At 38.0% G+C, this 27,028-nt stretch overlaps 1 protein-coding gene across 1 annotated transcript; it reads left to right on the plus strand.

Annotated features, from left to right (window-relative positions):
* Window positions 1-7,707: 7,707 nt before the first annotated feature.
* On the plus strand, window positions 7,708-26,996 carry sypl2b (synaptophysin-like 2b). The gene is made up of 6 exons (XM_062054241.1): window positions 7,708-7,905; window positions 8,007-8,084; window positions 22,679-22,797; window positions 22,881-23,085; window positions 25,572-25,763; window positions 25,836-26,996. Exons 1-6 carry the CDS (start codon window positions 7,888-7,890, stop codon window positions 25,950-25,952), a joined length of 729 nt encoding a protein of 242 aa, XP_061910225.1. The 5' UTR covers window positions 7,708-7,887; the 3' UTR covers window positions 25,953-26,996.
* Window positions 26,997-27,028: the final 32 nt, after the last annotated feature.

Here is a 27,028-nt window from a genome sequence, read left to right on the forward strand (position 1 = left end):
TGAACCCTATTGAAAATTAAATAATCTTATTCATCTCACTATGTGAATTACAATTTATAGTTATTTATTTATTTTAAGAACTGTATTACTTACGGAGTAAATTGTGTTAGAAGATGAGAACAGGAAGTGAATCAAATGTGTTAGTTATTGCTATGAAATGGAAGAGGGGTATAATTATATAAACTCTGCCTCTTCCTACTCCTTTTTGAACATGTTTAAAAGAGAAACTGAAAATGGTAATGTATCATGTTGTAGCTTTATGCATGTTTGGAATAAACCATTATTCACTTAAATATGATTATACATATCTAAGGTTTCCCTTTACTGAGTGTAAAGTAAAGATTAGCTGATTTGTGTGTATCGACTTAATTATACAATATTATAATTTTGATAATATAGTTATGCATGCATCTCCTGGGGATTAAGCCTCCCTTTGTCTTTAAGAACTAGTGAAGCCTCCGTTTGTAACTTTAATCAGGGTTCCTTGAATGCAACACGGTTATAGGCAATGAAATGTAAAAGTGAAACTTTCATAACTTTCTGCTATGCTTTACAAACGTGACAAAAGCCCAAGGGCCCCCTGTGCTTGGAGCCCCGGTGCAACATCTCCATTTTCCCCGCCATTTTGACGCCCCTGGTCACAGTTGAGCTGAAGACAACCCCAGCTGACATTGGGCCAGCTGGACTGGCCATCAATCAATCACACATATCGACCATTCACACTGACAGTTAGATTGTCCAATTAGCATGACATGCATGATTTTGGGATGTGGATGGAAGCCACAGGTACTTGGAGAAAATCCACGTAAGCAGCAAAATGATAAAAGGGATTGCATTGTATCGCAAATGATGTGTAAGTTTGATTATGTACATGTAGGCTACATGAACAATGTGATTGTGACTGGGCTTCACATTACACACAGGCTGTATGCCAGGGCAGCTGCCATAACACAGGATAACCAGATTATGTTGCTTGAACAAAGCAAAAGGTGAGCAACTTCCTGCAGTCAAATATGAATATCTAGAGATTGATGATTATAGGTCAGAATGTATGAATATTGAATGTGAAATTCCATAAGGTTCGATTTTAGGACCCAAACTTTTTATTTTATATATAAATGATATTTGTGAGGTTTCGAACATTTTACAGTACGTATTATTCGCAGACAATACTAATTTATACTGTTCAGGAGATGACTTGAAAATCTTAGCTGATAATATTGAAGAGTAAATAGTTCAACTAAAATTGTGGTTTGATGTAAATAAATTATCTTTAAATTTGGAAAATACTAATTTTATGGTATTCAGTAATAAAAGGAAGGTAAAAGTTAGTTTATCCATAAATAATGTGAAAATTGAGAAGGTGTCTGAAATCAGATTTCATTGGGTCATCCTAGATGAAAAGTTGACATGGAAAGCTCATATATTGTATGTGAAAAATAAGGTATCTAAAAGCTTATTTATTTTGATCAAGGTTAAATACAGTTTCCCGTATAATACAATGAGAATGATATATTGCTCAATTATTCTACCTTATTTCAATTATTGTGCAGAAATATGGGAAAATACATATCACAGCAACATAATGCTTTTATTTCTTTTATAGAAAAGAGCAGTTTGTATTATTTTTAAAGTATTATATAGAGACCACACAAATCCACTCTTCATTAGGTCAGGATTATTGAAACTAAAAGACATTGTAGAATTGCATACTCTATTAGTGAGGACGGTTCAAAGCTAGAAATAAAGTTCTTCCGAAGGACTTACAAAAGTTATTCGCGTTCACGTCTGATCAAACTGATTTTTGATTTTGATTGGAAGTGTCATTGTGAAAATGCTTAAACGAAAATGAAAATGTATGTCGGAGTTCAGGTGTTGGTGGAGGGAACAGTGATTACGTCATCTAAAATAATTTGTGTTGAAAAAAGGGGCAGATAAATATAAGAATATTATTCTTCCATTTGCTCCTTTCTGATCATGGAAATGTATAAGAAACAAAAAAACTGAAAGAGTGAACTGTACGTGGCTTGTATATATGCATTTTCATGAAAGGAATAAAAAGAAATGATGAGGATGATGAATAAGGAATGAGGATGTGGATGTCAACAACATCGATACATTTCTGGCAGAAATAACACTACACCTGTTATATTTAGAAAGTGTACTAACAAAAACAAAACAAGTTGGCATTGCTGCAACAAAGACAAAAACATCTACATAACTGAACTTCTGACAAAATGCAACACTGACATTGACAAGAAAGCATGCAACGTAAGGAAGCAGGAAAGAATTCAAGGCATTTCAAGGAGTGCAAACTGTAAAATGTACATGAAATTAAATGTGGGATCAGAGCAAGCCAAAGTACAAAGTACCTTGCCCTATTGCAGAATTGTTGGTGTTTTTTTAAGCATATTCTACAACATTTTCGCATGCCCTGAATCAAGAATTTTAACAAAATGGCTAAATGAACCAAAAATATCAATACCACAGTAGTATTGGCTAGATGAGACCAAACCAATCAGACTGCGCTAAAAAAATAGTATTGTGGCCACTGATTGGCTCAGCCTCAGACAGCATTATTATTGGCTGCAAACTCCCATCCCTCCAGGACCTGTTCTCCTCCAGGACCAGGAGGCGTGTGGGTCGGATCACAGCTGATTCGTCTCACCCTGGACACAAACCAGACCCACACCTCCCGCCACCTGAACAGTTTTTTCCCCTCGGCCATCAGGCACATGAACAATAACAAGATCTGATAGCTCAGTTACAGCTCATGTTATTCTATTCTGTGTTATATGTGTTTTATGTTGCACGATTGGACCAAGTTTTAAATTCCTAGTTTGTGAACCCGTTCTCAAACAATGGCAATAAAAATTATTCTGATTCTGATTCTGATTCTATATCGGATTAAAAGAGTGTAAATGTGACAAAAGGGTGTTATTTCATGTCTAGCTCTCAAAATGTTGAAAAGCATATTTAGAAGGTATAGCAAACAGTTTTTTATGCTCTCACTATGAAAATATTTGATTTATTTATAATGATTCCTACTTTGCAGCAATTAATTTATTGTGGTCATGTCTGGAACTAATTATTAATGATATACAAGGGATTCTGTACTTATTGTCAAAGATATCTGGAATTGGTCAAATAAAAGACATCATCTCGGAAATATGAGGGATTATGTCTTGCAGCTGGCCTGGGAACGCCTCTGTGTTTCTCCGGTAGAAGTGGAAGAGGTAGCTGGAGACTGGGATGTCTGGGCTTCCTTTCTGAGACTGCTCCACCCAGGACACCGACCCGCATAAGTGGAAGAAAATGGATGGATGGATAAAATCTTGCTGTTTTTAAGATTTTTTTAATGAAACTATTGTGCAATATTAATCAAACTAACCATGGTTCTCAAACTTTTTTCACCAAGTACCACTTCAGAAAAAAACTTGGCACCCCAAGTACCACCATAGTGACCAACATTAAAATACAATAGTGTAGTAGGCCTAAGTATTATCAATCAATCTATCAATCAAAGTTTATTTATATAGCCCTTAATAACAAATGCCTCAAAGGGCTTCACAAACCACAACGACATCCTCGGATCTGATCCCATATCAAGGCAAGAAAAAATTTAATTTAGGATGACCGGTGCAATGAATGCCAAGTGGGTACGGTTAATAATCTGAGAGTCAAGACAGAGGTTTTATTTAACGAGTATGTTTAAAATTTTTGGCTATTGTAACATTACACACAGTTTGAACAGTAACACTGGAAATTAAAACACTGTACTTTAATCAAGTGATTCTTTGGCGTACCACTATATGGAGTCCGCGTACCACTAGTGATACACGTGCCACAGTTTGATAATCCCTGGCTAAGGCTTAGAACACGATACACAAACTGAAGGCCCAGGGGCCAGATCTGGCCCGCCACATCATTTTATGTGGCCTGCGAAAGCCTTGAAATAATGTGCGACAATAAAGCACTTAATCTTTCTTACAAAACATATTTCCATTGTTCTTTAAATTTTGACCGAAAGATTGCATGTACTTCATACAATTGCATGTATTTTACACTTGAGAATTATCTGACCATGCAAAGAACATTGTGTTAACACAGGGGTGTCCAAATTGCAGCCCACAGCTATAATTTTGGTAGGCCGCAACAAATTTTTGGGATAAAAAACAACAGTAAGAATGTAACAAAAAGAGCAAACTTTTGTGATGCAATGAGAAAAAAGTTGACAAAACGAAACAAAAAAAACTTTTCCCACCAAGAGTCCATCCATCCATCCATCCATTTTCTACCACTTGTCCCTTTCCGGGTCGCGGGGGGTGCTGGAGCCTATCCCAGCTGCACTCGGACAGAAGGCGGGGTACACCCTGGACAAGTCGCCAACTCATCGCAGGGAAAATTTAAGTATGTAGGGCCATTTTGGGGGGGAAAATATAAAACCAGACATTTATATTTAAAGACAAACATTAGGGTCAGCTTGGTGTTATAAGTAGGGATGATACTCGAAACCGGTTTTCCCGGTTGTTCGATAAGAAAAGAACAGAGTCCTCAGACTCGAATCCCTTTTTGAGAACCGGTACCCGTTATCGAGACCACTATAGTAAAGAAAAGAGTTGGTTCTTTATTTGAATCCCTCGGAACGAATCCTGTCCCGACCAGAAATGCTCCGTGTGACATCACAATAAATCAGTCATGTAGCTCAGTCATTAGGCGCAGATAGCGAAAGCAGGAAAACAATGGACGGGAAAAAGCGCTCCAAGGTGTAATAAAGTTAAAAACAAAAGGTATAATCCAATAAATAACTTTACTGAGAGATTTGAGCAGGGTACAAACTCATGAAGAACACTTTTACGACCCACCGGAAACATAGCAACCAGGCTAGCAACGCACCTCCTTTACGGCAGCTGGCGCAACATTCTTAAAGCAACCGCAGCACATACATATATATACAACACATCTCCCTTTTTTAACTTTTGTTTTTCACACTGTATATGTGTTGTCTGTCTAATTATAAATAATGCAGACGAGGCGTGTTGGCTGAGTTCTTGACGTTTACTTTCACGGGTGACGACATGCAACAACACTTTTCGGGGCTACCGCGCATGCTCGTCACTCCCGTTGCATGATGGGTAGTGTCGTTGTTATATTCCCTAGCTCATAACATCTTTCACCCTATAAAGAAATAATGTTAACTCAATAAAGTGTATTTCTTTTTTTAGCTTTAACTTTTCATTTTTTAGCATTGTAACCACATTTGCAAACAACTTTTCTCTTCATAGAATTTTCTTTCTTTCTTTAAAGTGCAAAAATGTCAAAGCATCATAACAAACAGTTATGTCAAATAGCAGCAGAATTGCACTTTTTGGAGAGATGTATTATTTCCAGTTTTGTGCCCAAGGGACTGATTTTATTTAACACTATATTATTATTTATACACCTATAGTGATCACAGAGACAGGTTGTTTTTGTGTTACTGTATATATTTGTTTTTCTGAAAAATCCCACTTAATATACTTTGGGTAACAACAGTCAATGTTTTTTTTTTTTTTTTTTTTTTTTTAGGGGGGTAACAGTCAATATTTATTTATTTATTAGATTAAATTGTTTTCTTATATAATAAAAGTGAGCTTTTGTTAAACCAAATATTGTGTGTTTTTTTCCATATACAACAACCTATCTGGACTCGATAAGAGAATCGATAAGGAATCGGTTCGATAAGAGGATTCGATAATAGACTCGAACTCGATAATTTCTTATCAAACATCATCCCTAGTTATAAGTGACAAAGTATATTATTATTAGTTATTAGTACCAAAAGTTCAGCTTTTAAGTTTGTCACACCTTCTCATTTCAATGCGTTTTCTTTATTTTCATGGCTATTTACATTGTAGATTGTCACTGAAGGCATCAAAACTATGACACATGTGAAGTGAAAACCATTTCAGGTGACTACCCTTTGAAGCTCATCGAGAGAATGCCAAGAGTGTGCAAAGCAGTAATCAGAGCAAAGGGTGGCTATTTTGAAGAAACTAGAATACAAAACATGTTTTCAGTATATTTCACCTTTTTTTGTTAAGTACATAACTCCACATGTGTTCATTCATATATATATTTATTTAAAGACACAACTTAGTATCAGCTTTGTGTTATAGATAGATAGATAGATGGATAGATAGATAGATAGTACTTTATTGATTCCTTCAGGAGAGTTCCCTCAGGAAAATTTAAACATATAAATATATATATATATATATATATATATATATATATATATATATATATATATATATATATATATATATATATATATATATGTATATATAAACATATATATATGTGTTCAATCCCCACCTTCTACCATCCAAGTCACGTCCGTTGTGTCCTTGGGCAAGACACTTCACCCTTGCTCCTGATGGGTGCTGGTAGCGCCTTGCATGGCAGCTCCCTCCATCAGTGTGTGAATGTGTGTGTGAATGGGTGAATGTGGAAATACTGTCAAAGCGCTTTGAGTACCTTGAAGGTAGAAAAGCGCTATACAAGTATAACCCATTTATCATTTATCATATATATATATATATATATATATATATATATATATATATATATATATATATATATATATATATATATATATATATATATATATATATATATATATATATATATATATATATATATACACACACACACACACACAAACACACATATATACACTACCGTTCAAAAGTTTGGGGTCACATTGAAATGTCCTTATTTTTGAAGGAAAAGCACTGTACTTTTCAATGAAGATAAATTTAAACTAGTCTTAACTTTAAAGAAATACACTCTATACATTGCTAATGTGGTAAATGACTATTCTAGCTGCAAATGTCTGGTTTTTGGTGCAATATCTACATAGGTGTATAGAGGCCCATTTCCAGAAACTATCACTCCAGTGTTCTAATGGTACAATGTGTTTGCTCATTGGCTCAGAAGGCTAATTGATGATTAGAAAACCCTTGTGCAATCATGTTCACACATCTGAAAACAGTTTAGCTCGTTACAGAAGCTACAAAACTGACCTTCCTTTGAGCAGATTGAGTTTCTGGAGCATCACATTTGTGGGGTCAGTTAAACGCTCAAAATGGCCAGAAAAAGAGAACTTTCATCTGAAACTCGACAGTCTATTCTTGTTCTTAGAAATGAAGGTTATTCCACAAAGTTGTTTGGGTGACCCCAAACTTTTGAACGGTAGTGTATATATACAGGTATATATATATTCACTGCTTAAACATTTTTTTTTACAAAATAAGTTGGCTTTTTACCATGCTGCCCTTGGTGAAAAAGTTTATGTACCCCTCCATCCATCCATCAATTTCTTACCGCTTGTCCCCCCAGCATTACCATAAATTCCAGCTCCTTTTTTGTTAGAATAAACTGCTTGTTCCCCTGACTTATGATTTCAAAACCAAGTACGTTATCTACATAAAAACTAATAATCAAAAGCATTGGGAATATTGTGTGATATATCACGAAGGGATTACACGTGAATATTCATATTCACTGTACCAAATGGCCCTCGGAGAGCAGCCGTCCCACAATGAAAAACGAGTTTGGACACCCGTGCCTTCGAGCTTGAAAGAGTCGGAACACACTGAGACATGAAGACCATATAGCCTTCATATGCTCAAGAGTCCACTTGGTCCTTGCAAGTATGCCTCAGTGGCGTCCCCTGCCGACGTCCTAGCACCGCGAGTCACGTGACACCCACACGGACCCGAGCTGAAGTTGTAGAAAACTTTTGACAAGCTTGGAGACAATCGAACGTGTAGTAACATCCGCCAAAGAGGACTCACAACTTTAGTTTTTTTTTTTGCTTTTCCCCCCCCTTGTGGTGAAACAATGGAGTCTATTGCGCAGGTAACAACAGCACATATCGATCGAGCACTTTTATGTAAACACGCCTGTAACCAATGTAGAAATGCTTCATTTTCCTCTTTACTTTGCCTCCTTTACCACAGAAAGTGCTCACTTCTGGATTTACTTTCGATTTGGGTCCTCTTAAAGAGCCGTTGGCATTTATTCGTTTGCTCGAATGGGTAAGTTTGAACTTTAAAAAACGCTGTGTCCAAATGGGAGCTTTGCGGGTGCTGCTGTGTCTCATGATTATTGCATCCTCGCAATCGACGCTGACATACCTCTTAATTTGGTCCACGCTGCGTGTCTTGTGACCAACGAACACTATTTGCGTTAAAAACACTTTTATATAGAATTACGTTGTGCTGGTTATATATTTCTCCTTCCACGGAATTTGCCTGTCAACTTCTAGCGCTATTAGCTATAGCTAAAGCGATGTATAGCATGCTAAGGTGTTAGCATACTAAAATAGTTTAGATCAGTGGTCCCCAACCACCGGGCCGCGGCCCGGTACTGGTCCGTGGATCGACAAAAATAAAAAAAAACAATTTTATTTATTTTTTTAAATTTAAAAAAGAATTAAATTAACATAAAAAACACAAGATACACTTACAATTAGTGCACCAACCCAAAAAACCTACCTCCCCCATTTACACTCATTCACACTCATTCGCACAAAAGGCTTGTTTCTTTCTGTTAATATTTCTGGTTCCTACATTATATATCAATATAGATCAATACAGTCTGCAGGGATACAGTCCGTAAGCACACACTAATTTTTTAATGACCAAAAAAAATAAAGAAAAACTTTATTTTTCTATTTTTTTAACCCCCCCGCCCCTGACCTTTGGGGTCGCCACAGCGGCTGATCCAATATGGCCACCACCTGAATGCGCTTTTGCCTCTACATTTGAACAAGATGAGCTACAAATCCAAACTTGGTGTCTATTTCATGTTTTTTGACAATTAGAAATATGATGGAAAATCATCTTTATGATTGGGTGTGTCTGGACACCTAATTAGCATATTTCCAAGATGGTGTCTATGTAAAAATTAGGTGTACCTTAACTTTTGATACTTTTGGCAAACTATTTTAGGTTTTTTGAGCATCAGAAACATACTGGAATGATCAGATGTATGATCATTTATTTATTAGAGCACTTTAATTTCCATATTAACAACATAGCCATTATCTATAAAATGTATTGTACATATATTTCAACACAGATAGAATGTAAAGCTACAGATATATTTCATTGTTACATTAGTAAAAGTAGAGAAAGTCAGTACCCCCCCCTGTAATATAGGTTTCTGTTTCAACAGAAACAGAAACGTATCTTACAGAGAAGGCTCCGACGCTGTTATCCACACAGTGTGATAATAGTTTGGTCCCCCGACAGGCTACTGTTGTGTCTCCTGACTTCTCCTGATGTGAAAATCATACAGAAGAGCTTATCTATGTACGGTCATTCTACTGCCTAATCTAACACTGTGAAAATCATCAACTTTATTTTCATGTAATGCATTTTTCAGTGTAGCTATTATCAAACAATATGGCGTCCACATCATCTGATAGTAATAGCAGCAGCAGCAGCAGCATCAATTGGGACTTATGCTGTCTCTGCCAATTACAGTCTGATGACCCCTTACAAACACCCAAAAGCGAAGGACTTTTGTCGCTAGAAAAGGATATCAAAGATTTCATTGAAATTGCTAATGCTATACCTTCATGTACAAACCCCGTTTCCATATGAGTTGGGAAATTGTGTTAGATGTAAATATAAACGGAATAAATTGATTTGCAAATCCTTTTCAACCCATATTCAATTGAATGCACTACAAAGACAAGATATTCGATGTTCAAACTCATAATTTTTTTTTTTTTTTTTGCAAATAATAATTAACTTAGAATTTCATGGCTGCAACATGTGCCAAAGTAGTTGGGAAAGGGCATGTTCAACACTGTGTTACATCACCTTTTCTTTGAACAACACTCAAACAATTGGGAACTGAGGAAACTAATTGTTGAAGCTTTGAAAGTGGAATTCTTTCCCATTCTTGTTTTATGTAGAGCTTCAGTCGTTCAACAGTCCGGGGTCTCCGCTGTCGTATTTTACACTTCATAATGCGCCACACATTTTCGATGGGAGACAGGTATGGACTGCAGGCGGGCCAGGAAAGTACCCGCACTCTTTTTTTACGAAGCCACGCTGTTGTAACACATGCTGAATGTGGCTTGGTATTGTCTTGCTGAAATAAGCAGGGGCGTCCATGAAAAAGACGGTGCTTAGATGGCAGCATATGTTGTTCCAAAACCTGTATGTACCTTTCAGCATTAATGGTGCCTTCACAGATGTGTAAGTTACCCATGCCTTGGGCACTAATGCACCCCCATACCATCACAGATGCTGGCTTTTGAACTTTGCGTCGATAACAGTCTGGATGGTTCGCTTCCCCTTTGGTCCGGATGACACGATGTCGAATATTTCCAAAAACAATTTGAAATGTGGACTCGTCAGGCCACAGAACACTTTTCCACTTTGCATTAGTCCATCTTAGATGATCTCGGGCCCAGAGAAGCCGGCAGCGTTTCTGGATGTTGTTGATAAATGGCTTTCGCTTTGCATAGTGGAGCTTTAAAGGCCTACTGAAATGAATTTTTTTTATTTAAACGGGGATAGCAGATCTATTCTATGTGTCATACTTGATCATTTCGCGATATTGCCATATTTTTGCTGAAAGGATTTAGTATAGAACAACGACGATAAAGATTGCAACTTTTGGTATCTGATAAAAAAAAGGCTTGCACCTACCGGAAGTAGCGTGACGTAGTCAGTTGAACATATACGCAAAGTTCCCTATTGTTTACAATGATGGCCGCATGAAGTGAGAGAGATTCGGACCGAGAAAGCGACAATTTCCCCATTAATTTGAGCGAGGATGAAAGATTTGTGGATGAGTAAAGTGCAAGTGAAGGACTAGTGGGGAGTTGAAGCTATTCAGATAGGGAAGATGCTGTGAGAGCCGAGGGTGACCTGATATTCAGCTGGGAATGACTACAACAGTAAATAAACACAAGACATATATATACTCTATTAGCCACAACACAACCAGGCTTATATTTAATATGCCACAAATTAATCCTGCATAAAAACACCTGCGTGTTTGTTATGCTAGCTCCTAGCTCCTCTGCTAGCTCCTAGCTCCATAGAACACGCCAATACAATTCAAACACCTGATCAACACACACAATCACTCAGCCCAAAAGACCGTTTACCTAACCCAAGGTTCATAAAGCTTATATATTTTTAAAAAGTTACGTACGTGACGCGCACATACGGTCAAGTTATCGAATGTTTAGCAGCCAAGGCTGCATACTCACGGTACCTGATATTCAGCTGGGAATGACTACAACAGTAAATAAACACAAGACATATATATACTCTATTAGCCACAACACAACCAGGCTTATATTTAATATGCCACAAATTAATCCTGCATAATAACACCTGCGTGTTTGTTATGCTAGCTCCTAGCTCCTCTGCTAGCTCCTAGCTCCATAGAACACGCCAATACAATTCAAACACCTGATCAACACACACAATCACTCAGCCCAAAAGACCGTTCACCTAACCCAAGGTTCATAAAGCTTATATATTTTTAAAAAGTTAGTACGTGACGCGCACGTACGGTACGGTACGTGTTATGCTAGCTCCTAGCTCCTCTGCTAGCTCCTAGCTCCATAGAACACGCCAATACAATTCAAACACATGATCAACACACACAATCACTCAGCCCAAAAGACCGTTCACCTAACCCAAGGTTCATAAAGCTTATATATTTTAAAAAAGTTACGTACATACGCAAAAAAAAGCCAAAGCTGCATACTCACAGTAGCACGTCTGCGTCTTTGTCATCCAAATCAAAGTAATCCTGGTAAGAGTCTGTGTTGTCCCAGTTCTCTACAGGCGTCTGTGTATCCAAATCAAAAGTCCTCCTGGTTAGAGTCTCTGTTATCCGAGTTCTTCCATCTTGACTGCATCTTTCGGGAATGTAAACAAAGAAGCGCCGGCTGTGTACTGTTGTGGCTGACTACGTTCGAAAAATACGTCCATTTCGCACCGACAACTTTCTTCTTTGCTTGCTTGGCTTCCTTCTCCATAATGCAATGAACATGATTGAAACAGATTCACGAACACAGATGTCCAGAATACTGTGGAATTATGAAATGAAAACAGAGCTTTTTCATATCGGCTTCAATGTGGAAGGCATACCCGTGTTCGCCGGGCTACGTCACGCGCATACGTCATCCGCAGAGGCGTTTCGAACCGGAAGTTTAGCGGCAAATTTAAAATGTCACTTTATAAGTTAACCCGGCCGTATTGGCATGTGTTATAATGTTAAGATTTCATCATTGATATATAAACTATCAGACTGCGTGGTCGGTAGTAGTGGGTTTCAGTAGGCCTTTAACTTGCAATTACAGATGTAGCGGCCAACTGTATTTAGTGACAGTGGTTTTCTGAAGTGTTCCTGAGCCCATGTGGTGATATCCTTTAGAGATTGATGTTGGTTTTTGATACAGTGCCGTCTGAGGGATGGAAGGTCACGGTCATTCAATGTTGGTTTCCGGCCATGCCGCTTACGTGGAGTGATTTCTCCAGATTCTCTGAACCTTTTGATGATATTATGGACCGTAGATGTTGAAATCCCTAAATTTCTTGCAATTGCACTTTGAGAAACGTTGTTCTTAAACTGTTTGACTATTTGCTCACGCAGTTGTGGACAAAGGGGTGTACCTCGCCCCATCCTTTCTTGTGAAAGACTGAGCATTTTTTGGGAAGCTGTTTTTATACCCAATCATGGCACCCACCTGTTCCCAATTAGCCTGCACACCTGTGGTATGTTCCAAATAAGTGTTTGATGAGCATTCCTCAACTTTATCGGTATTTATTGCCACCTTTCCCAACTTCTTTGTCACGTGTTGCTGGCATCAAATTCTAAAGTTAATGATTATTTGCAAAAAAAAAAAAGTTTATCAGTTTGAACATCAAATATGTTGTCTTTGTGGCACATTCAACTGAATATGGGTTGAAAATGATTTGCAAATCACTGTATTCCGTTTACATTTACATCTAACACCATTTCCCAACTCATATGGAAGGGGTTTGTACTTCGGTGCAACAGTTTGGCAAACAAAAATAAAGAGTGATACCTCGCACATCTAACACACAATCTTTGTGCCTCACTGCAACTCAGCCAGCATTCAATTCGATGAAATGGCAAAACATTTGAGCTAGTATTGATGTTATTGGAACACTAACAAAGTTTGCAGTTAAATAAAGGAGGAGTGAGCATCTCAGTAAACAAACTAAAGACTTTATTAACAAGTTGTGGCAACGTTCCAGACACATCGCCTGCTGCATCGTAACTCTCATTCACAGCAGCTGATGGAAGGACGCTAGTTGCATGTTCAAAATGAAACTGCAACATCAAATATTGTTCTCCTCCAACAGCATTGCGCTCTTAACCGCACACAAGACTCCACAGAAGTAGAAGCGATTGAAATGAAGTGAAACGAAGCGATCGGCTCCATTAGGTCGGAGGGAACATTTTTTCAAAGCAAAGTCCATGAAGTCGCCGCCATGTTTCCCAAACCTAACGGCTCTAGTGAGCATGTGCAGATGCCATATTCAGGAAGTAAGCAGTTGCCTAAAATGCATTAATAATTCGGTAATTAAAAATGTAAACAGTATTACTAATCGTCTGGAATTTATCGTTACATCCCTAGTCCATTAACAAGTAAAAAGTCAAGGGCGGTCGCGGCATGTTGTTGCAGTGGATGCTGGTCAATTTTTTAGGGCATTACGGCAAGAGACAAGGGCTGTTGCAGCAATTGCTGCGGTTGCCGTGGTTAAATTTGAGTCCTGCGCTATTTCTAACCGTCGGGAGTCTTACCGCAAATTATCATTAAACTGTTTACCGTTACATCCCTCGTCCATTAACAAGTAAAAAGTCAAGGGCGGTCACGGCATGTTCTTGCCGTCGATGTTGGTACATTTTTTAGGGCTTTACGGCAAGTGACGAGGGCGGTCACGGCATGTTCTTGCCGTCAACGTTGGTCAATCTTTTAGAGCATTACGGCAAGTGACGAGGGCGGTCGCGGCTTATGCCGTAATTGCCGTGGTTAAATTCGCGCCCCGTATTATCTGATCCTGCAACAAGGAAAGCTAATTGTCCATCAATCTGTTAGTAAGAATTATAGTACCGTATTTTTCGGAGTATAAGTCGCACCGGCCGAAAATGCATAATAAACAAGGAAAAAAACATATATAAGTCGCACTGGAGTATAAGTCGCATTTTTTGGGGAAATTGATTTGATAAAACCCAACACCAAGAATAGACATTTAAAAGGCAATTTAAAATAAATAAAGAATAGTGAACAACAGGCTGAATAAGTGTATGTTATATGACGCATAAATAACCAACTGAGAACGTGCCTGGTATGTTAACGTAACATATTATGGTAAGAGTTATTCAAATAACTATAACATATATAACATGCTATACGTTTACCAAACAATCTGTCACTCCTAATCGCTAAATCCAAGGAAATCTTATACGTCTAGTCTCTTACGTGAATGAGCTAAATAATATTATTTGATATTTTACGGTAATGTGTTAATAATTTCACACATAAGTCGCTCCTGAGCACAAGTCGCACCCCCAAACTATAAATGATAAATAAATATATAAATGATGAATGGGTTATACTTGTATAGCGCTTTTCTACCTTCAAGGTACTCAAAGCGCTTTGACAGTATTTCCACATTCACCCATTCACACACACATTCACACACTGATGGCGGGAGCTGCCATGCAAGGCACTAACCAGCAGCCATCAGGAGCAAGGGTGAAGTGTCTTGCCCAAGGACACAACGGACGTGACTAGGATGGTAGTAGGTGGGGATTGAACCCCAGTAACCTGCAACCCTCCAATTGCTGGCACGGCCACTCTACCAACTTCGCCACGCCGTCCCTATGAAACTATGAAAAAAAACTGCGACTTATAGTCCGAAAAATACGGTAATCAAAAAGAGTTTTCTATGCAAATTTTGTTTTGAGGCTCTTATACATTTATATTCATATATATTCACTGTTACATGCGGCTCTCTGAGCGCAGCCATAATTGCGACATGGCCCTCAATAATAACGAGTTTGACACACCTGGTTTAGACCTAATTAGAACTATTTGGAAGCTGAAAATGTAAAATAAAAGTACACAATGAAGAAAAAATAGCTTTCCAATTGTAAAGCCAACATTTGTAATCTGTGCGTTAGGTAAAGGATAACAAACAGATATACAGCCATGTGAAAAAATCAGGAAACTCACTGATGTAACTCTTCTACTCCTGTACTACCGCACACATAAGCGATACCAGCCCAGTGGCCCTGTGGTTAGAGTGTCCTGAGACTGGGAGGTCGTGAGTTCAAACCCCGGCCGAGTCATACCAAAGACTACAAAAAATGGGACCCATTGCCTCCCTGCTTGGCACTCAGCCTCAAGAGTTGGAATTCGGGGTTAAATCACCAAATGATTCACAAGCGCGGCGCACGCTGCTGCTCACTGCTCGCCTCACCTCCCCTCACCTCCCAGGGAGTGAACATGGGGATGGGTCACATGCAGAGGACAAATTTCACCACACCTAGTGTGTGTGTGACAATCGTTGGTACTTTAACTTTATTTGTCAAAACATGCTCCCCTTCTGTGTTGCCTGTGCCATTATTTTAATTGGACAAATACACCACATGACAGCGCTGTTATTTAACCCTAAAGTTTGACCCCATATGTCAAATTGACTTGAAATTTCCTCCATGTGTTCTACAAAACACCCCTGTAACTTTAAGGCAGGGTTGTTCAACTAAGTTCTTCTAGGGGTTAGTGTCACTGCTATGCAAAAAACACAAATTTCCACTGCAGAGGAGGCTGACTCTCAGGTGTTAAAATGTATAGAAAAAAACGTGATTTATAGCCGCACTTTGATAAATTCACGGACAGACTAGAACAGGGGTCACCAACCTTTTTGAAACCAAGAGCTACTTCTTGGGTACTGGTTAATGCGAAGGGCTACCAGTTTGATACACACTTAAATAAATTGCCAGAAATAGCCAATTTACTCAATTTACCTTTAACTCTGTTATTATTAATAATTAATTATATGTATCTTTGTGGAAACACTGATTATCTTAATGATTTCACAATAAATATATATAGAAACAGATAAATATCAATATGCAACACTTTATTTTTATATTTTCTCCAAGTGCACATTTTTCAAATTGAACATTTTCAAATGATCACTTCTAAGACAGTCTTGTGAAATCACAATATCCCATTTTAACTAGCTAGCCACTAACATTTTTTAACAAATCATGAATTACTTTGCACCATGTTTGTACAAATAATAACTCATGTAAAATACAAAAGTAAACTCTCAAATTTTTAAATCATGTCACACTTTGAACTGGACACCTAATCTGTTATCTGTTTCTTTGTCAGTTAGTGGGAAGCCTGGCATTGCATGCTGTTAACTAGTGTGTTGTACTCTGGTGTGTAACTTGACACTGCAACTCTGAGTGAGTCTTGCATATGTGCATCAGTGAGGCGTGTTCTGTGTTTGTTCTTGATGAAGTTCATGTCAGAAAAGGCTGATTCACAAAGATAAGATTTTTTCTCATTGTTTGCGGAACCTTCTTAATCTTTTGGACATATTTTCACAGCAATCTGGCCTTAAGCTTAATTATGATAAATGTAAAATGTTAAGGATCGGAAATCTAAAGGGAACGTCCTTTCGAATGGAATGCAAAGTGCCTGTTTTGTGGACAGATGGACCAGTTAACATACTTGGTGTTGTTGTCCCAGAAAATCTGGAAGATCTAGGCTCAGTAAATTATGATAATCGACTAAGAAAGCTGGACAAAATTATGCAATTATGGAAAGGGAAATCCCTAACCTTGTATGGTAAAATGTCTATTGCCAACTCGTTAATTATTCCTTAATTTATTTATTTGTTTTTGTCATTACCAGCTCCATCACAAAACTTTTTTAAGATTTATGAGCGGAGGGTCTTCGATTTTGTCTGGAACGGCAAACCAGAAAAGATTAAAAGAAAGGTTTTGTACAATGAGTATGAATATGGGGGCCTGAAACTTCTCAACCTTGAAGCTATGTGTCTGTCTTTAAAAGCATCAATTGTTCCAAAGATGTATTTAAACATTGAGTGGTACACAAATGTCCTGTTGGACAAAAAACATGTACTGTATGAAAAGAAATTGTATCCTTTTTTACAAGTGATCCCCTCCCATTTTTCTTATGTAGAGAGTCTGCTGGGAAACATGGCGGGGTTCATAAAAGAAACAATCCACTCATAGTGGTGTTTTCAATTTTATGTGCCAGAAAAAAGAGACGATATTTTGCAGCAGATAATATGGATGAACTCTAATATTGTAATAGATGGAAAGCCTTTCTGTTGGAAAAATATGTTTGAAAGAGGAATCATTTTTGTCAATGATATTATCAAGGTCACCCTTGTGAAAGAGATCTCAATCTCAATGGGTTTTCTTATCTGGTTAAATAAAGGTTTTATCAATGAGAATGGTAAAATTATGAAGTATGATGAATTTAGAACTATGTATGGTGATGCTTGCTCGAGCTTTTCATTTTATCAACTAACTGGAGTAATTGGGAAAAGATGGAAACAAATAATTAATTATGGAACTACTAAATTATTAGTTTGTAAACCTCTAATAAGTAATTCTAGTTGGCAAAAAGGAACTAAAATAAATAGAAAAATATATAATTTTTATTTAATAAAGAAATCTTTAAAGGCTGTCCCATACAACACATATGGAAAATGGGAGGACTTTTTTGACTGCCCGTTGCCATGGGATGCCATATTCAAACTAATCTATAAAACTACTATCGATGTGCAAAATCGTTATTTTCAAATTAAAATGATTTATAACTTCTTACCCACAGGGAAAATGTTAAAATTATGGAATATGACAGAGTCAGATGATTGCCGATTTTGTTGTCAGGAGCCTGAATCCACCCTGCATTTGTTTTGGTATTGTCATATTGTGTCTTTGTTTTGGGTGGAAGTTGAAAAAATGTGTTTAAGGATTGGTTTGTTTATGAAGCTTAATGTGGTTTCTGTTATTTTAGGAGAGTTCATTGACAATCATGATTTAGTCAATTTAATTATAGTACTCGGTAAAAAGTTTATTTTTAAGGCCAAAAACAGATATTCACTTAGTATTACTTTCTTTAAAACATTTATTCAGTATTTTCTAACTTTAGAAAGTTACATGGTTGAAAACGATAATGATGCCAAAAAACATTAAAAAAAAGATGAGAAGTCCTCAAAGGCTTATTTTGAAAGTATAATTATGTTAATAGATTATATGATATCTGTTGTTGTGTTCCCTAATTTGAGTGACCTGGACATAATCTGGACTGTACATAAATGCTTATTTTGAAAATGTAATTTTGTTTATAAATTATATGCAATCTGTTGTGTTCCCTAATTTTTTTTTGTGTACATGAATGAAGGTGTGTGTTCCTGAGTCCGACTTGGACATTATCTGCACTGGGCCTGGTTTTAAAAACCCTTTAAACAAATCTAATTTCATTGACAACCTGGGGCCGTACTTATCAAGCTTCTTAGAATTACTCCTAAGAAGTCTGCTAAGAGTTGACTTAAGAGTAAATAAATTATTCGCTGAAAGCTGCACTTAAAAGTTAGTTATCAAGCGTCTTACTCACACTTTCAGCGAAGTGTAGGACTGAATCTTAAGTGTCACACTCAGAGCTGAATTACGACATTACTATGTGCCGTAAACGGAATTTTAGGTGACGTCATTTCTGTGTCCATAGAAATGACCAATCACGGAAGGGAATCCCTTGTCTAAGAATAAAGAAATATCTTAGAAATATTTAAGTGGACAATGGGAGTGTATATTTTGACAATAAACTACAAAATAATACAAAACAAACAAACAATATTGGCAATGAATCAAAAATAAATGTTTCCTTTTTGTTGCACCTTTCCTGCTTCCTGCTCCCAGACCGTAACAAAGAGGCAGGGGAGACACTTCTCCAGGATGTATGCTCGGGGCAACACCCTTCACTTTACCCGGCAGTGGGTCTCCACAGCGGACGACTTTAGAGTGAATGATGAGTCCGGCGATTAGTTGCAAATCTTGAGTCCCGGCTCGCACTCACAATACCGCTCCCTCTCTTCTCTCGCCCACACACTCACTGACGTCACTCACCTCACATGCTGTAACCTAGCGTATGTGTGTGCCACACACATACGCTACTCTCATAACATTTTCTTTCCAATTCATTAATTAGGCAACTAATTTGAAACTGGTGTGGGTGGCTCTATATATACTAGTCCACTGCAGCCACATACAGAAATCAACAAGGAATCGAAAATTATTAAATCTGACAAAAATAATACCTGCTCTGTCTAAACGATACCGTTTGATCAGCTGCTCGTCATCAAACAAAGATGAACGTTCGCGCACATCTCTCGCCTCGGTGCCATCCCCTGCTGGCAACTCCTAACCACTTAAGACACCTCTGAAGGTCTCTTAAATATCGTGGAGAGTAGGAGTGATTCTTAGACTGAAGAACGTTGATAAAAAGCTTTTATTCTTAAGTTTGAGAGTAGGACTAAATTTTGCAAATTTTCAGGACTTAAGTGTAAAATGGCACTCTAAGAAGCTTGATAAGTACGGCCCCTGGTCTGTTGAAGATAAGGCCCTTTTTAAAAAAAAATAAAATAAAATAAGATAAATAAATAAAAAACATTTTCTTGGATAAAAAAGAAAGTAAAACAATATAAAAATTATTACATAAAAAAATAGTAATGAATGAAAATGTTAGTGGACCAGCAGCCTATACAACAGACCTGGGCATTGTACGGCCCGCGGGCCGCATCCGGCCCTTTGCGCATCCCTGTCCGGCCCGCGTGAGGCCAATCATAAATTACAAAATAAATTTAAAAAAGTATCTATGTCGAGTGTGCAATACAACGGTGCTGCTTTTGTTTTGAAAAGCGTTATTTGTATTACTTCCGTGTGGACGTATGCGCGTGTGCGATTGTGAGTGAATTGAACGGCGCAATTACAAATTACAAAATAAAGTTTAAAAAACATCTATGTCGTGCGCGCAATACAACTGTGCTGCTTTTATTTTGAAATGTGTTATTTATGCCGTATGTCCGGGGGGAACCTGTGACTGAAGGTGCATAGAGACAAGTGATGAGACGCTAAAAAAAGAAAAGTTGATGAGGAATGGCGTGTTTCCAACAAGAGATGGACTGCCAAGTATTTCTTTACATAAATTAATGGTAAAGCCGTGTGCTTAATGTGTGGTACACAGGTTGCTGTGTTTAAATATCATTTTTAATCGCCACTACACGAAGAAACACGAGGGAAAATACCGGAATGTGTCTGATGAAGCGCGCGCAAGGGAGGCTGATGCGTTGATGGTAAAACTGCAAACCCAACAAGGACTTTGTGCCATATTTCACACCCCCAGAGATGCAGCCGTCAGGACAAGTTTCGTCATTTCTCACAAAAGCGCCAGAAAAAGTAAGGCGTTTTCTGATGGAGAGTTTATTAAGGAGTGCTTATTGGACTTTGTTGCGCTGATAATGCCCGGAGACTTGGACTGTTTTTCGCTAACTTTGGATGAGAGCTCTGATGCAGTCAATTAAAGAGACAACCACAGGTAATGACTTGTTCACAGAGGTAAATGCGTGTTGGGACACGCTGGCAGGTGTGACAATCCAATCCACTTTATTTATATAGCACATTTAAACAACAAAATGTTTCCAAAGTGCTGCACAACAATATTAAAAACAATATTCAAATATTATCCTTAGCTCCACCAATGACTGAATAAAAAGAAAAAACAATTACATATAAAACCAATATAAAAAACAATATAAAATAAATATGATTAAAAACTATTTTTAACAACAGATGGTTGTCCAAATCTGATGGGGAAAAATGTTGGATAATGCAGGATAAAGTGACCATCAAAAGCAATCTGCTTTTGTATAAAGTTAAGTTAGGTTAAATTAAATTATTATTATTATTAATTATTATTATTATTATCATCATTATTATTTATCTTACGGTATATCAAAAATAATATTGAGCAAAATGTAATTGAAATATTGTCGTGTGGCCCTCCAGCAGTGCTCGGGTTGCTTATGCGGCCCCCGGTGAAAATTAATTGCCCACCCCTGCTATACAATCATGTGTGCTTCAGGGACTGTGTCCCTTGCAGATGTGTTGTCTATGTTATGGGAACCAGAATATTGGTAGCAGAAAGAAATAACCCCTTTTGTGTGAGTGGGTGTGGATGAGTGTGCATGGGGGAGGTTGTTTGGGTTGATGCACTGATTGAAAGTGTATCTTGTGTTTTTTCTATGTAGATTTAATTAAAAAAAAATAAAAAATAAAAAAATAAAAATTAAATTTTATTTTTATTTTTTTAGAACAGGCCCGCGGGCGACTCATCTGGTCCTTACGGGCGACCTGGTGACCGCGGGCACCGCGTTGGTGACCCCTGGACTAGAACTAGCTATCTTAAATGCTAACATGAACACAAGAGTCATAAACGTCCTTCCACTTTAAGAAACAACACACACCAATCTAAAAGTATTTAAACACATTACTGTCTGAACAATTAAGATATTCAATTCTGTGCTCTCTTGGAAAAGAGTGATCGATGTATACTTAGAGGCATGGCAATGTTTTATTTATTAAGTTTTTTTTTTTTTTTACAAATTCATTAATAAAGCTGTGTACAACAAAAAGTAAACTTGCGTGATGTCACATAAACCAGATGTAAAGCAAAGTGAACAGTCAATTTGCCTTTATCAATAAAAACGGATGGACAAATCAAATTAGAAAAAGTAGACTCAAAAATATGGCTCTTAAGAATCTACAACAATATTTAATGTTTCTTTTGCCAAGAAAGTATATTGTATGTCACTTTATTATAGTTATTTGTGGTGAATACATTTTGAGCACAGTAACTGTGCTATAAATGTTACAAGGTGGAACAGGAAGTGGAACAGGAAGACGCAAACGTTAGCAACACCAGCTATTTGAGAGACAGTGCTAACACTGAATACACATTTTAATATCAACATCATGCTAGGTTAGCCTATTTGCTGTAGAAAACCAAAATGATTAAACATACAACTCCCACATCTGTGGCTGACTGACAAATAGATGGTAGAGCCTCAGGCTTTATTTTAAGATGTGTAGCAAAACCTACTTAAAAAAAAGCTGATGTGGTGGGCATGTACACTGGGTGGTTTTATGTAGCTGAGGTGGTGGTAAGTAATTGAGGAAGGAGTTTTTAAACACCATGAACACCCGGGACTTGAAAAGTAACTGTTTGAGCGCCTCTTCTTTTAAAGAGTGGCACAAACAAGTAAGGTAGATGATAGTTTTTTGTCATGTTTGGTGGGTATAAACAATATGAGACACATATTGTTACTGTTATTATTGTTTAAGTCCACATTGTACAGTTGGAGACATTTTATTATGAGTTGGTCAACCAGTAAGTATGACAGTGTAGCCAAACATTCCTTAGGGTGACTGTGACAAGAATGTCCTGCCATGAGTATGTTGATTAAATAAAAAGAAGTGTGAGTGCAGCTCTCATCTGTGTGCATTGTTGCAGGTGTTCACAATATTTGCTTTTGCCACAACCGGAGGCTACAGCGGCACAACCAGTGTTAATGTCCAGTGTCCTGGGGGCAAGAATCAAGAAATACCAGCGGATTTCAACTATCCATTTAGGTGAGCACACCGTGCCACCCCTGTTAACGCCTACATGATCCTACTATAAAGTGTGTTGGCGTGCAATATGTTGGTTTGCACAGGTTGATGGCGCATCCGTATAATGTCCCGACATGTGTGGTCAATCAAACTACCACTACCGTTTACTACCTGACCGGAGACCACTCGTCAGCTGCACAGTTTTACGTCTGCATCGGCGTGTTGGCGTTTCTCTACAGTACTGCCTGCCTGGTTATCTACTTGGGCTTCCAGCAGATGTATAGAGAGACCAGCCGTGGCCCAGTTGTGGTATGTTTTTCCTTTTCGCTGAAAAAAAGCATGAATGTATTGCACGTGTTTGGAGTGTAAAATGCCTTCTTGTAACAGGCTTACAGCGGGTCAAAGAGTGCATCTAACAGGCTGGTGTAAAAAACAAAAAAAAACATTGTGGCAGGTAGCAGCAGTATGCAGGATGCTGCTCTTAAACTCAATGGGGTTGTAATTCTGTCTGTAAGACCTGGTATGACTGATAAAGGGTGTCCAAACGTTGTACACTGAGGGCTGTAAAGAAAAATATAAAATACCCTGGTACCATTTAAATTCTTAAAACATGCTAACACCAATACAATATAGGTAAAGAACAGCTTTGTGTTATAGGTGACAAGGAAAAAACTACACTATTAGTAGGCCTGGGCCGATAGTCAATAAATCAACTAACCAAACAATAAATTGAAATTAACTCAATAATTTTGCCGTCATCGATAAATTGCCATGTCGGACATCGCTCTCAGCACCTGAGCGTGTTTATTCAATAATATAATTAAATGAATGGAGTGAATCTTCTTGTCAGTCATCCATAACCTTTGTCTCAGTTGGTCCAGGCGGGGAAGCTAGTTTACACCTACAGGATGCACAGACAGCGCCTTGCTAGTCACTACTCATTAGTAGGGAGCACAGCAAGGTAACAAAAAGTAAGAGAAAAACGATGATTGCAAAGCCAAATGTCCGGTGTGGGAATATTACCAACTGCCTGGAGGAGATAAAGGCGTGGATGAAGCACAATTTTCTTCAACTGAACAACTCCAAAACCGAAGCCATTCTAGTCGGCACCCCACATCAGACTCAGGCATACACCATCACCAGCATCACCTTCTCCGGCCACGACATTCACCTCTCATCCTCAGTCACTAATCTGGGTGTTAGAATGGACCCTCACTTGACCCTTGAGGCTCAAATAAAACAACTGTGCAAGACCTCCTTCTACCACCTCAGGAACATTGCTAAACTCCGCCCCTCACTCACTCTCTCTGATGCCGAGAGGCTCGTCCACGCCTTTGTCTCCTCCAGGCTAGACTACTGCAACGCACTTCTTGTCGGGATCCCCAGCAAAAACATCCAAAAGCTGCAATACATACAGAATAGTGCTGCTAGGATCCTGATGAGAGTGCGGAAATATGACCATATCATACCAACTCTCAGATCCCTTCACTGGCTTCCTGTTCCACTCAGGCTTGAATTCAATGTCTCCCTACTAACCCACCAGTACCTCCATGGAAATGCGCCCCTCTACCTCAAAGAATTACTCACCCCCAAATCCTCCACACGACACCTCCGCTCCGGACAGGCTAACCTCCTCCAACCTCCGAGGACAAAGCTACTAACAATGGGAGACCGGACTTCCTGCTCCGCCGCTCCAAGTCTGTGGAACGTTTTCCCTGACCACCTGAGGGCACCACAGACTGTGGATGCTTTTAAAAAAGGCTTAAAAACCCTTCTTTTTTAAAAAAAGCCTTTTTTAGATATATGTATACTAGTTTTAGCTATTTGGCTGTTCTAGTTTTTATTTTTTTTAAATTTTTTATTATCTTCGTTGTGTCCTTGGGCAAGACACTTCACCCTTGCCCCTGATGGGTGCTGGTAGCGCCTTGCATGGCAGCTCCCTCCATCAGTGTGTGAATGTGTGTGTGAATGGGTGAATGTGGAAATACTGTCAAGGCGCTTTGAGTACCTTGAAGGTAGAAAAGCGCTATACAAGTATAACCCATTTATCATTTATCATTTTATTTTAATACACTGTAGCACTTTGGGGTTGTTTACTCAATGTAAAGTGCTTTTTACAAATAAAATCTATTATTATTATTATTATTATTATTTCAGCTTCAAGCGAATGGGCAAGAGGAGTCCATTGACACATAGCCAGTAAGTAGGTCCAATTTGTTGGAAAGTGATGGCAACACAAAAAAAAACACCCAACCCATCTGTTTCTAATTGGGGAAAAAATACTTTAACTCTTAAATGTGAGTTGGAAAATAATTTTCATAATCGACGTGACCTTGGTATGTACGACAGTTGGCGAGACATGGGGATGGTTACACATTATGGATGTGCAGTAACAGTGTGAATTTAAAACAAGTTGTATTAAAAGGAACACAATTGATGTGAAACTTACACTAGTCGTTTTCTTGTTTTCAATCTTTTCAAACGTCCAAGGGAACGTCGCTGATGATGACCGCATTTGATGTGCTTTATAAAGCTAAATGACCCAATTATCGTCAGCCATGTTTTTTGTTTATTTTCAACTAAAACGCTCTGATGTCAGACTTTGTAAGTTCCAACTGGGACGATCCTTTTGCAAATACTACTAGGAAATTCTTCTTGCTTGTATTTGCTGTTCATGTGCAGCACCCTGACTCTAACATCTATAGTGTGTGTTAGTGTGTGTGGCAATTGCAATACCAGAAGGATAAACTTAACTTCCTGTTGGAAAAAATATATAAAAATATGTTCTTTCTCAGGACCTGCTGGTTACTGCAGCCTTTGCATTCATGTGGCTGGCATCTGCCTGTGCTTGGGCCAAAGGTTTGTCCGACGTGAAGTGGGCAACCAGTCCTGCAACCATTTTGACTTTTCTCACTGTGTGCAAGGACATCGCCATCACGTGCGCCCCTGGTGCAATGCCTCACATGGGTCGACTAAACGCCTCTGTGGTAGGTTCTCTGCACGACATAACCCCAAGTGTAGTTTGCACGACCATGACATTATTTTATTTATTCCGACAGATCTTTGGTTTTCTTAACTTCATCTTGTGGGGCGGCAACTGCTGGTTCATTTACAAGGAAACTCCCTTCCACAAATCACCCAACCAGCCTGCAGAGGCTGGAGGCAGACCGTCGTAACTACCCAGCTTCCTCATGCTATAACAGTCTAACCAGTGTGGTTGTTGTTATGTAGATTGAGAAACCACTGCAGATAACATGGTGTGTGGGTTTAAAACTGACTGTTAAATGTGAGTCATTTGCATTGCCTATAGATAGGTCTTACATTTACACCAAAACTAGAAATGATAGCAGTCAGATATTTACTCCTTTTCAATAAAAGGTTAGTTTGTGTCCTAAAAACTAATATTTAAACCCCAACAGCAAACTTAATTGTGGCCTTTATTCATATGGTTTTGTACCTGGACTGTTTAGTTTTGTCTGTGTAAAATACCAACCATACTGCACTTATAGCGCTACAAAACTAATTCTTTATCTGTGCTACAAAAGTCAAGAAGCGTGTATAGGTTTTCTAAATACTTGTCTTGAATGTGATAAGAAGAATAAGTTGACATTTCAGTAACTAGAACAATTACTTAGAAGGAAAACATTTTTGAAAAAGTGGTTGCCAACGTCAGATTATTTATAAAGTGCAAATGCAATTTTATTTTCTAGTGTTTTTCTTTTTCTTTACATCACTTGACTAATCAAATAAGTGCTGTTTATTTAATATCTAGCATTTTGACAAAAAACAGCACATTTATGTTTACAGAAGGTTATATTCTTTCCAAACTGCAAATTTAACTATTGCAGTTGTTTGACTCATCTTGCAGGTCTTTTTTCTATTTCCATATTAATATGAGTTATTTCATACAGGCCCAGCAAAGTCTCAGCTACAAAATATTTGTACATCATTTCTAGTCAATTGCTGTTTATTATTTTTGGACTAATGTGTTTTGTTACTAATTGACTGCATATTTTGACATCTTGCTTTGTACTGGCTTCTACCTATATTCTGTTACAAGACAATGCGGTGTTCATTGTAAACTTTTCCTAAATTAACAAATAAAGCCTTGCTCATTTTACATTGAGCATCATCATGATCCACTGTTGTCATACTCAAGTACAGTACAATGTGCCTCTAACATCGTCCATTCATTTATTACTGTGGCTGAAAAAGTAATTTGTCGTTAAAAGAATAATTACATGGAGTTGTT

Source organism: Entelurus aequoreus, linkage group LG07, assembly GCF_033978785.1.
Source record: "Entelurus aequoreus isolate RoL-2023_Sb linkage group LG07, RoL_Eaeq_v1.1, whole genome shotgun sequence".
Classification (NCBI taxonomy): domain Eukaryota; kingdom Metazoa; phylum Chordata; class Actinopteri; order Syngnathiformes; family Syngnathidae; genus Entelurus; species Entelurus aequoreus.